This window comes from Geotrypetes seraphini, chromosome 12 (genome assembly GCF_902459505.1).
Source record: "Geotrypetes seraphini chromosome 12, aGeoSer1.1, whole genome shotgun sequence".
NCBI classification, from domain to species: Eukaryota; Metazoa; Chordata; class Amphibia; order Gymnophiona; family Dermophiidae; genus Geotrypetes; species Geotrypetes seraphini.
Window position 1 is genome coordinate 94,429,479 of NC_047095.1, and position 12,387 is coordinate 94,441,865.

Here is a 12,387-nt window from a genome sequence, read left to right on the forward strand (position 1 = left end):
AAAAGGCAAATTCTGGAAATTACTTAAAACGCAATTGTTTGTAAATGCCTTTTTCTAGATATTGAGTCTTCTCAATTGCTGACTTTTGAAAATTTTTTCACGATTGTTTGAATAAGCCTCTTTTGGCTTTTATCTTCTTACTGCTGATTTTCTGAGGATTGTTTGTTTATGCTTGCCTGTTTTTATTTGTTTCATAAATTTATGTATGTAACACTATGTAAACTGTTTAGGTTTTAAACAGTATAGAAATTTTTAAAATAAATAAATAAATAAAATGCCCTTCCACATGATTTAAGAGATTTTCACCAGATAATCTTGGATAAGGACACTAGTTTTGATGCAAAGAAAAATACCAAAAATTTTTCATCAAAACTAGTATCCTTATCCAAGATTTCCTGGTGAAAATCCCTTAATTCATATGCAGGGCAATTTTCGATATGATATCTACATCCCAAGTTTGTACGTTTTTCACGAAATGTCTAAAAGTTCAGTAGTGAAATCCAGTAGCAGTATCGTAATCATTGTCTAGCCTCTCTAATTTGCTTCTTGTTTCAGTGCCATCTCTTCTAGGGTTAACAAACATTCTTTGACGTCAATTCAGTCAAACTTCTTAATGTGTGCAAACTGGAGTCATGTTAAACTCTTGTTTCAGATACAAAGGAGCCCTTTTACTAAACCTGTGGTCAGCACTAAGTAGTTTAGGTATCTGCGTGAGCTTCTCAGGCACTAAAAAATACTTTTAATTTTTAATGTTGGGGGTGGAAAAGTAGGCATTCCCAGTTCTAATTAGTTAGCACAGCTACAATGCCGTGAACTAACCGATTAGCACGTATTTAGTGCATGAGCCCTTGCTGCCTAGTAAAAGGTATATGTAGTTAAGGATTCATGCGCTAATGGGGAAATTAGCATGTGACCATTTATAGGCAAAATGGAAAGTGTGTCCATTCTACATCCATGGTAAAAGTGACTTCAGTATACAGGAAACTACTCATAGCGCAGACCATCTTTTAGCACAGCTTATTAAAAAGGCACCTAAATTTGTTAGGTACACTAATGAATGCACATCCCTACTGTCACTCCTTTGCAAATATTGATCCTCTGTGCCAATGTTGTACCAAGGAGGGGAGGCAATCTGCCCTGGTTGCAAAAGCTAAGGGTGTGTGCAGCTGGCACACCAGGATCTCCCTTCTTACTCTGCCACTGCTGCTTTCCCAAACCACCACCAGCAGCAGTAAACTGTAAATCTAGCCATTGCAGGATATTTGTGCACCTCCCTATGGCTGCCAGTCTATCCCCTCCAACATCACTTCCTTGTTCCAGAGCAGAGCCAGCAGCTGTGAGGAGGTGCAGGTAGGTTCCATGATGACTGCATTTAAATTTTCAGCCGTTGCTGCTGGTTCCAGAAAGCAGCAGAAGCAGCAGTGGGGAGATGAGGGGGCAGGATACTGGATAGAATTGGGGTAGAGGGAGGGAGAGAGAAGGGGGCAGAATACTAGATGGAATTTGGGTGGAGGAAGAGTGAAGGAGGATAGTGGATGGAATTGAGATGGAGGGAGGAAGAGAGAAGTGGGCAGGATACTGGATGGAATTGGGGTGGAGGGAGAGAGAAGGATCAGGATACTGGATGGAATTGGAGTGGAGGGAGAGAGAGATACTAGATGGAAGTGGGGAGGGAACGAAAGGGGAGAGCAAATGCTGGACAGAAGTGAGGGAGCAAGGGGAGCAGATGCTGGATGGAAGTGGAGAGAGAGGGAGTCAGATGCTGAATGGCAGAGAGAGAGGGGGGCAGATGCTGGATAGAAGAGGGTAGAAAATGAGGGCACATACTAGATTAAAGGAGGGGATAAAGAAAAGGCATATGCTGGATGAAGAGAAGAGAATAGAGTTAGTTACTGGAGAGGGTGAGGGAAAGAGATGGTAAGCTGTAGGTAGACAGAGTGAAAAGAGTAAGAAAGAATTTAATTTAGACAGAAGCATAAAATAAATTGAGAAGGAGGACCAGGAAGGGGAGAAGAAAGAGAGAAAGATGCCAGACCATGGGGGTAGACAGAGTGAAAAGAGTAAGAAAGAATTTAATCTAGACAGAAATAGAAAATACATTGAGAAGGAAGACCAGGAAGGGGAGAAGAGAGAGAGAAAGATGCCAGACCATGGGGGGTGGGGGTGGAGGAAGGAATGGAAGGAGATGCTAGAGCATGGGGGAAGGGGGAAGGAGACAGAGATACCAGATCTGAGGGGAGGAAAGGCGAAGAGGGAGAAGCTAAAAACCACGGGGGTGGGGAGGTGGGAGAGAAGGAGAAAGGGAAGGGAAGGAGACAAAGATGCCAGATCAAAGGGGGGAGAAGGGTAAGGAAGGGAGTGAGGGAGAGAGAGAAATGGAAGGGACATAGAAACAGGGCAGATGCTATATGGAAGGGACAGATGGTGGATGAAAGAAAGAGAGGGACGACAAGATGAGGAAAACAGAAACCAGAGGTGACAAAGGTGGAAAAAAATTTCTATATTATAAAGTAGATTTGTAGCTGTATTGATAAATGTTTATAAATGGAAATAAAGTGATCCTTTTATTTGAATTTTAATACATTTTATTTAATTTTATTTAATACATTTTATTTAATACATTTAATACATTTTATTTAATACATTTATTTTATTTAATACATTTATTTAATACATTTTATTTAATACATTTATTTAATACATTTTATTTATTTAATACAATTTATTTAATACATTTATTTAATACATTTTATTTAATTTTAATACATTTTTGACTAACTTTAAGAGAGCAAAACCCCTTCCTCAGGTCAGGACAGGATGCCGTAACAGCAGTATCCTTTATTGACCTGAGGAAAGAGGTTTTGGTTTCTGAAAGCTAATTGAAAAATATGTTAGTCCATTAAAATTTTCAATTTTTTTTTTAAATTTTGTTAATTTGTAAAGTGATGATTATAGTGGTGCAATAAGTGTGTCATTCTGGACAAGTGGGTAGTGAATCCAAACCTGCATGCTGAGCAGAGGGTATATCGATCAAAGTTTTCAACTCCTCCTTCTTCCCCGTTGGATTGTGCTGCCCCCTTCAGTTTTTCCTTCTGTACGCTAGCAGTAAGGTGTCTAATATGCTCTGTTTGAAACTTTTTTTTTTTTTTTTAGTTTCTATTTTTTCTTCAAATTTTGGAGGATTTCGGTGCTTCAGAGTTCCCAGTATTTCTGGGGTAACTCTGCCTGGGAAAAGAAGCAGACTTGGGGTCTGCAGCTGGCAGATCAATCACTCTGTTATACCTGTGAGCCGCCCTGATTAATATTTTGGAGCCAACTCACCCCATAATTTTTTTTTTTTTTCAGGAGCTTGATTTGGCACCTGCAGTGGTCCTTTCGGGGGAACTTTCAGGGTGCCAGCTGTGTGTCACCTCCCCCTTATGCGTGCACAGATCAGTGGGGGTAGAGGTCCAGCCGGGTTTCACTCCATCTGACATCCTGAAGATTTTAGCATTATTTTTTTGAGACACTGAACATTCTTTTGAGGCAGTATTCTCTAGGACCCAGCTTTTCTCCTGAGCTGAAGCAGGCCACAACACTTTACAGCACAGTATGTCACAGTGAGTACTATGTGTGTGTGTGTGTGGGGGGGGGGTCATAAAACTGATTTTTTTTGAGAGTTTCTAAGGCTGCATAAAGGGTCCCCCTCTGTAAAAAAAAAAAAAATAAAAACCTTTTCAGTGAAATTTGTGTTTTAATTTGGCTATTTTAAGCCATTTTGGGGCGCTAAAATGCTGCCATGTTGGATTTCCCAATTTTATTTCAAAGTCCCCCATCTGCCTCAAAATCCATCGTTTTGGCTCGAAATCAATAATAATGGCTTACTCAGACTAGAGAGTTGCATGGGGACAGAAATCCCACCCATCCCCGCCCGTCCCCACCAGGATCCTCTCCGTCCCTACCCGTCCCCGCCAGGATCCTCTCCATCCCCACTCGTACCCATCAGGATCCTCGCTGTCCCACCCATATCCGTCAGAATCCTCTCGTCCCCACCCATCCTCGCAAGGAATTACCTCCATCCCCGCCCATCCCCATAAAAAGCAGCAATTACTTCTGACAGGATCATCAATTCCACAGTTTCTTTTGTGTTTGCGCTGCTGTTTTCCTTGTGGAATCTCTTTGGTGGAACCCTTTTTTTTCTGTTCAGGTAATTAACTTATAAACCCCCTCTTTTACTAAGGCTGACGTGTCCATTATATTATATGGACGAACCCTGCTTCCAAAGCCTTCCATCCCTGTGGGAGTCCCGTGGGCCAGAGAGGGGTCCCCGTGGGAGTCTCGTGGGTTTGGGGGCATTCCCGCGGGACCTGCGGGATTCCCGCATTCCCCGTTCCCGTGCAGACCTCTAACTCAGACCCTTTTACCCCATATCATTACAGATTTACACTGGATGGTCTGCGGAGCATCCGAGCATCACATGTCACAGAACATGTATGGGGGTGTGGGTACTTCGGGCTTAACCCTCCCTGAGGACTCTAGGGCCGAAGAGACACCAGTGGTCATAGCTGCAGGGATAAAATTCCTCTCAGAACCACAGGTCTGCAGCACAGAGCCCTAGAGGAAGACGGTAAGAGTCCCCCTAAGAGGATCTCAGGGCTAACTTCTCAGGGTTTTACTCCTGATTTTGTGAATGTCATATGGAAAGCTAATCTAAGCTACCAAGATTCTCCTGCGCTGTTTGGAGGCTCCCTATAGGATGTGCAAGGGGGGGAGGGGTTCCCTCGCTGTGCACGCTCTCCCTGAAGATGCAGAGGACCAGTCTGAAAGAGACTCGGATGATGATGAGTAGTCTAGGTCTATGCTTTTACTGACACAGAGTCATACTTCCCTTTTTAGAAACTCAGGGTCCCAGCTAGGGACTGCTAGGTGATAGCACTGGATCACGGAGAGGACCTTATCTGTATGCTTCCTGTTTAATTCCACAGCATTGCTGGAGATTATTACAGAATGGGAACTAAATCAAGAATCCCCATCTGCCTGTCTTGCACAGTGTTCAGTCATGAGTGGTGTGAAGTCTCAGTCTACATCCTTGCTCTGGCTTCTGGGCATTAATGTTCTGCAGGTAGATTTAAAGGTGCCTAAGACCATGTCCAGGTTGTATCTCTTGGCTCAGGAATATCAGCAAGTGTTTGCAGAGCTAAAAGTGGACTCCCTGGTGGCCCAGGGACTAAACACACTTCCCTTCTGAGTGAGGAAGATATAGTTTTGAAGGATGGACAGGATCATGGAGTGGATGTGATTCTTAAAAGTCAGTTTGAGGCATTGGCCTTGCGAGTTAAAGCAGCAGCAGCGGCCTCATTTGGGGCATGTACCTGCCACACTAATTTCCATAAGGCTCCCTCAGGGGATCCTGACCCTTTCCCCTGGGATGGATTACGTAGCTGATGCATCAAATGATGTCATCAGCATTGTGGTCTCTGCTTATTCTGTCTCAGCCTATAGAATGCTCTGGATCAGGCAATGGGTGGGGGACTGAGTTTCTAAAGCTCAGTAAACTCCCCTTCAAAGGGCAAAAGTTATTTGAAAAGGGATAGATGACCTTATGGATAGTGTAGCAGATCGTCACCCAAAACCTTTACCAGACAGTAGATTGAGGCCCCCTTGAGGGACTGGTCAATCTAGTTTTTGAAATGTAGTCAGTATTCAGGAGGAGCCTCAACATGGAGACCCTATCAAGGATCCCAGTAGGGATTAACAGGAGCTAGGAGGCCTCAATCCTCTAGTTCTTGCCCAGCGACATCCACTAAAAAGAGACAATGATGCCAGAGCCAAAGCATCCATCCTGCAGGTAATGGGGGGGGGGGGATTGTTGGACTATGTGAAGGCCTGGGAGCAAGCTAGATATCATTTGAGAGGGCTACAGACTTGAATTCACGCTCTTTACCAGTCTTGTTTGTATGCTCCACAGCAAGCAGGCCAGAGAAAGTGAACAAATTTCTTTCTGCAGTGCAAAATCAGTTGCACATTCAAACCATAGAGCCTGTACCACCTGAAGAATCGGGTTTGGGCAGATACTCTAATGCCCAATAAAGGATTGGAGGCTGTCCCTCAAGTCTGTCAATGCAGCTCTGAAAATCCCACGATTCCGCATGGAAACCGGTCAGTCAGTGCAGCTGTAGCTCTGGGGGGAATTCCTGGCTTCCCTAGATGTGACGGAGGCCTACTTGCACATTTCCATTTTTCCATAGCTCAGGAAGTTTTAAGATTCCATGTGCTGCAGAGACAGTATCAGTTTTCGGCACTTCCCTTCAGCCTGGCAATGATACATTCACCAAAGTTATGGTAGTGGCAGCGGTGAACCTCCACAAAGCAGAGATACTGGTACATCCATACCTGGACGATTGGCTGATCAGAGCCTCATCTGTGGTGGAGGGAGAGAAGGCAGTATTTCAAGTGATTCAAGTCTTACAGAACCTGAGTCGGATCGTAAATTTGCAAAAGAATTACCTGGTACAACCCAATCTCTTGAGTATTTGGGAGTTTTTTTCAACACAGTAGAAGGCCATGTCTGTCTTTCAGAAGCATGCAAACAAAAGATTTGAGAGCAAATAACAGACATCCTGACCATGGCAGCCCCTATGGCGTGGCACTATCTCCAAGTTCTAGGTTCCACAGCAGCCATAGAAGTGGTATCTTGGTCAAAGGCAAATGTGCATCCACTGCAGGACTTTGTCTTGACCTGTTGGTCAAGAATTCGCTTCAGATGCCATTGACTTGGACAGCGGAAGCACGGCCAGCATGCGCTGGTGGCTTCAACTGCATTTGCTATCAAAGGGCATGCCTATTCAACTAGACTCTTGGGAGATTCTGACAGGGGATGCCAGCCTGTACAACTGGGGAGGCCATTGCAACAGTCACCAGTTCCAGGGCAATGGATACCAACTCAGAAAAAGTGGACCATTAACAGATGGGAGCTACAGGCCATATGGCTAAAGTTGCAGAAGTTGGAGAAATCGTTAGTTCACAGTACATCCAGAGCTACTGACTCAAGGTCCAGTTGCCCTAGAGGAGCTGGAACGTTTTGGTCTTATGGCATGGCTCTTGAGCGTGCGAAGTTAGAACGCAGGAGATATTCAGAGGTAGTTTTTTCTACTCCCCTTAGAGCCAAGAAGTCAACTGTGGTCTCAACTTAGGCTGAAGCCGGGGAGATGTTTCAACACTGGTGTGTTAAAGACAAGTTGGAACAGCTGCAAGCTTTAATGTAGTGGTGTTAGCTTTTCACCTGGTGGGTCTCGATAAGAGACCAGTCAGTTCTTGCAAGATACAAATGGCAGGTATCTCGTGTTTCAGAGCCCGAATGGATAACATCTCCCTGGTCTCTCTTTCAGCTAGGATCTTGAAGGGGACTCTCCAGGTTGCATGTGCCTGTTTGCCAGCCCATTCCATCTTGGAACCTTAACATTGTCCTACAGAGTCTGACCAAAGCCCCATATGAGCAGAGGGTGTCTTTGATGGATCTCTTGGGGAAGACAGCCTTCTTAGTAGCTTTCCCATCAGTGAGAGGAGTCTTGGAGTTGCAGGCGCTTTCCTGCAAAGAACCCTTTCTCAAGATTTCAGACGCAAGGGTTTCCCTTTTGCCGAAGGTAATTTCAGCTTTCTATGTAAATGAAGAAATAAGATTGCTGGCATTTCTTTATACAGGGTAGAAAAAGAAAGATAAAGTTCTGCGGTTGCTGGATGTGTGGAGAGTAATACTTTGGTAACTTTGGCCCCTAACTAATTTCTTCTCTATGATTATTTATTCATGTTCACCAGTCAGACTAAACTGGGCAAGCTGGTGTCTAAGGCTACTATCACTCAATGGATTCATATGATCATGAGGCAACTTACATTGTCTGCAGGTAACAGCTGCCGATATCTTTGAGAGCCTATTCGACAAGGAGCATTCCTTCTTCATGGACATTTCCACTTGAGGAGATTTGTAGGGCAGCTACCTGGTCCTCTGTTCATACTTTTACAAAGTTTTACAGAGTGAATGTAGCAGCGAAAACAGATGTGGTCTTTGGGCCCTCAGGATTGAAGGCAGGCTTATCAATCCCACCCTAGGCTCCAGGGACTGCTTTGGTACATCCCATTTGTCCAGAATGACACACTTATTGCACTAGAAAGAAAGAATAGGTTCTTACCTCGATAATTTTCTTTCTTGTAAATAGGTGTGTCATTCTGGAACCCCACCCTATCTTTCATACAACTCACCTGCTCGTACTTTCTAAAACAGAAGCAACAGTTTCTAGTCTGAAATTTTTCAGGCCAGTCATATTTAAGGAATACAAGCATTTATGTAATTGTAAAATAAAATAAAACGAGAAACACACACATGTCGCCCATTGGGGAATGTACAAGCTCCACGAAAGTTAAGCTTGTGGCTGCTGATTTTATTGATTCATGTTATTCATAAATTGTGTTTAGTATTCTTCTTGCAGAGCAGAACAGACCTGTTTATCATTGAGTGTCCCTATACCCTTCCTTTTATTCTGAGGGCTATTGCCTGTTTGATACAAACTGAAGGGGGCAGCACGCTCCATTGGGAAGAAAGAGTTGAAAACTGTGATTAATACCTTCTGCACAGAGTGTGGGTTTGGATTCAGTACTAACTTGTCCAGAATGACACACCCATTTACAAGAAAGAAGACTAATCTAATCTAATCTAATCCTTAGGTTTGTATACCGCATCATCTCCACGTTCGTAGAGCTCGACGCGGTTTACAGTAGGAGAAATAGGAAGGAACTACAACAGAGGGTTAGAGGTAGAAGTGTGAAGAAAAGTTAGAGGACTTGGGATGCCAAGATATAAGAGTTTCCTTGATTCCTAAGTTGGAGGAAGACTTACATTTTTTGAGAAAAGCCAGGTTTTCAGATGTTTGCGGAAAACTTGGAGAGAGCTCAAGTTCCGAAGAGGGGAGGTAAGGTTGTTCCAGAGCTCAGTGATTTTGAAGTGGAGGGAGGTCCCTAGCTTTCCTGTGTGGGAAATGCCTTTTAGCGAGGGGAAGGATAGTTTTAATTTGTGGGAGGATCTGGTGGTATTAGGGTTTGAGGAATTCCAAGAAAGAGGGATAAAGGATACCATATAGGATTTTGAAAGTTAAACAGGCGCATTTATAGTGGACCCTGGCGATTATCGGAAGCCAGTGGAGCTTGGCCAGGAGCGGGGAGACATGGTCAAATTTACTTTTAGTGAAGATGAGCTTGGCCGCGGCATTCTGAATCCGTTGGAGTCTGTGGAGGTTTTTCTTAGTTAGGCTTAAGTAGATAGAGTTGCAATAGTCCAATCTGGAGAGGATGATGGATTGGACAAGGAGGGTAAAATGTTTTTGATGGAAGCAGGATCTAACTTTCCTCAGCAAGTGAAGGCTGAAAAAGCATTTTTTTTACCAAGGATTGGAGGTGGTCATTGAAGGACAATGTGGAATCAATGATGATGCCCAAGACCTTGCTCGAGAACTCAAGCTGCAGAGAGGAGCCAGAGGGTAGTGGGATGGAGGTGGGTAGGTGATCTAGTTTTGGATCGAGCCAAAGAAGGTGGGTTTGGATTCAGTACTAACTTGTCTAGAATGACATACCCATTTACAAGAAAGAAGACTATTGAGGTAAGAACTTAATCTTCTGTCTTTATATTTTGCACACTAAAAGGGGACATGCATCACTGTTTTTGTTTCTGTGGTGTTGCATTATGTGCAAAGCTGGCTTCTTGGTGGTTCAGTTTAACTTTTGTCTATATATTTCTAGTTTTAGTTTGTGATTACTTATTCCATACTGGGCAAGGATGCATCTGTGTTCTGTGTGTATGAAAAAGACATGGTTTTCTGTTAGCAATGGGAGCCTTCAGATAACTTTATTGAAGCACTAGTAGGAGGCAAGGGGGGCATTGCCCCCCCTCTTTCAAACCTTGAAGCAATTGGACCTGAAGAACCAGTGGGGGGGTGGGTGCAATGGGGGGGAAATGCCTACCCTTTCACCAATACAGTTTGGGCATGAAGCACCAATAGCGGGGGGGGGGGGGGGAGGGGGGCAATAATGCCTGCTCCAGAAGCCTTCTTTCACCTGTCCAGTTGTGGCCTAACACCGGTGGGGGGGGGGAGCAATCCTTCTATGATATGTCCCCTCTTTCACCATGATATTTGTCCAATGGAATGGCACCTTCAGCAAGGTAAGTGCTCACCAGCAATGAAACAGCTTCACTGAACTAGCTGCATTAAAATGGCCACGCTGAAATTATCCTAGACCCCATGTAGGTGCCCCAGTGCAGCTTAATGAAAGCCTATTCTATAACAGAATCCTGGGTGTCCTGATTCTGTTATAGGATACTACCATAAACCTGCAATGGGGCACCTAAATATAGGCATGACTATTTATGCCAGTTCTATGTCTGATGTAAATGGGTGCACCTGAGTGCCATGCAATGCGTATAACTTGTAGTATTCTGTAAGTTGTACATATGAGCTGAAGACATGTCCAGGGCCCCTTCCATACTTCACCCTTATGTACACATCCCCTGCAGTTACACACTATCACTTAGACCTTATTTTAATAGAATAGTGCATGGTGCACTTACATGTATAAGTACTGCTTTTCTGCGAACTTAACACACCCAGTTATAGAATTGCTTTTCATTCATTTTCATAATTGGGCGTTAAAACATCTCAAGCCCATTCTAACAGGTTGCTCTTCTTGTCATTTTCTTAATACAGTGCTTTGTCATTTTTTTGTCTCAGACTTGTCCAGCTCTCCACCCGGTTTATATGGCCAGGAAATGTCTTCTTTTAGACTAGAGGAACACTTCAAATCTCCTCCAATTCTGCCCCCTCATCTCCTGCAAGTCATTCTTAACAAGGATACTAACATATCGGTAAGTAAAATACTACTTTCTACCATCCAACCACCTCTTTTCACAGATTTTACAATAATCACTGGGCTGTAAAGTGCAATAAATCTTTGGATTTAACTAAGTGTGTGTAGCACAGAGCACCAAAATTATGAGTAAAGGGAAATACTGGCATGGGAAGTCAGCTCTTCCACTGTTTTGTGTGTCCTTGAATAAACTACCTTATTTTTTCTGTGCCTTGGTTCTAGTGTATCTCTCTTTTGTCAACTGTGTTTGTGACTCTGGACAAATCACTATTGTCTTGTGCCTCAGCTGTTAAATCTCAGCTTTCTCCCTGATGGATTGGTTTTCTAGACAAGGATTATGTATGGGCTCTGTTAGCCTTTGGTTCAGATTCTGAATCTGTCACTGAAACTCTCTGTGGTTTCAGCAACGCATACAACACTTTTGTTGTGAGCATCAATACACGTTATCATTTGTGAAGTGCATCACTTTTTCAGGCCTGTGGCACCTTCAATACCACTTGACGGTCATGATGCCTCTTCTTCATTAATAAGAACATAAGCGGTGCCTCTGCTGGGTCAGACCAGAGGTCGATCATGCCCAGCAGTCTGCTCACGCAGCGGTCCATCAGGTCCAGGACCTGTATAGTAATCCTCTATCTATACCCTTCTATCCCCTTTTCCTTCAGGAAATTATCTAATCCCTTCTTGAACCCCAGTACTGTACTCTGTCCTATCGCCCTCTGGAAAAAAAAACAAATAGTAAGCCGACAAGCAGTGTTTACTTTTGTGCTTCTGCATTATCAATGGACATTCTCTATATCAGGGGTAGGGAACTCTGGTCCTTAGTTGGGTTTTCAGGATTTCCCCAATGAATATGCATTGAAAGTAGTGCATGCAAATAGATCTCATGCATATTCATTGGGAAAATCCTGAAAACCCGACTGGAATAAGGCTCTCGAGGACTGGAGTTCCCTACCCCTGCACTATACCATCAATATTCATACAGTTCTTTCAGGAAGCTTATAAACTTGCTCTGAAATATTTTTCCCTACACGTGTGTCTCCTATTGTTTAATGGCCATTATCCATAACACCCTTTACTCCATCTCCTTTTTTATTCGAAAGGAACCTGGAGGTTTGGGAATGGCTGTAAGAGAGGAGGCCACTACAGCCTTTTTATGGATGTTTTTCCTTTTATTCCAGCATCTCTTAGTACCATTGGGTATTGGTTCTCAGTATTGAAGCAGTACCTTTGTCACAGATCCTTGGTTTTTGTATCAATCTTTATTCAGTGCATTACTGTTTCTACCTGTTGCACTTCTCTTTAGTATGATGAGATCTTGTATACCATGGTTTACGTTGTGTCCTCTAGACTACTCCTAGGTCACCTGCTTTTTACTTCTCTTACCAATGGTATATTCGTTCCTGCTAACGTAATACAGTCACATCTTTGTAAGACTCATTCCTCTTTTGAAATTTCTCATGTGAAGACACCTCCATGGTGGTGCCAAAATCCTGTACT

At 43.5% G+C, this 12,387-nt stretch overlaps 1 protein-coding gene across 5 annotated transcripts in view; it reads left to right on the forward strand.

Moving 5' to 3' along the window:
* The window catches only part of PRKAB2 (protein kinase AMP-activated non-catalytic subunit beta 2), an 83,668-nt gene that overhangs the window by 69,797 nt on the left and 1,484 nt on the right, over nt 1-12,387 (forward strand). For all 5 annotated transcript variants that reach the window (XM_033915818.1, XM_033915816.1, XM_033915819.1 and 2 more), the window contains one exon: nt 10,752-10,885. In XM_033915818.1, coding sequence (XP_033771709.1) covers nt 10,752-10,885 — 134 coding nt within the window. The remainder of the gene's footprint in view (nt 1-10,751; nt 10,886-12,387) is intronic.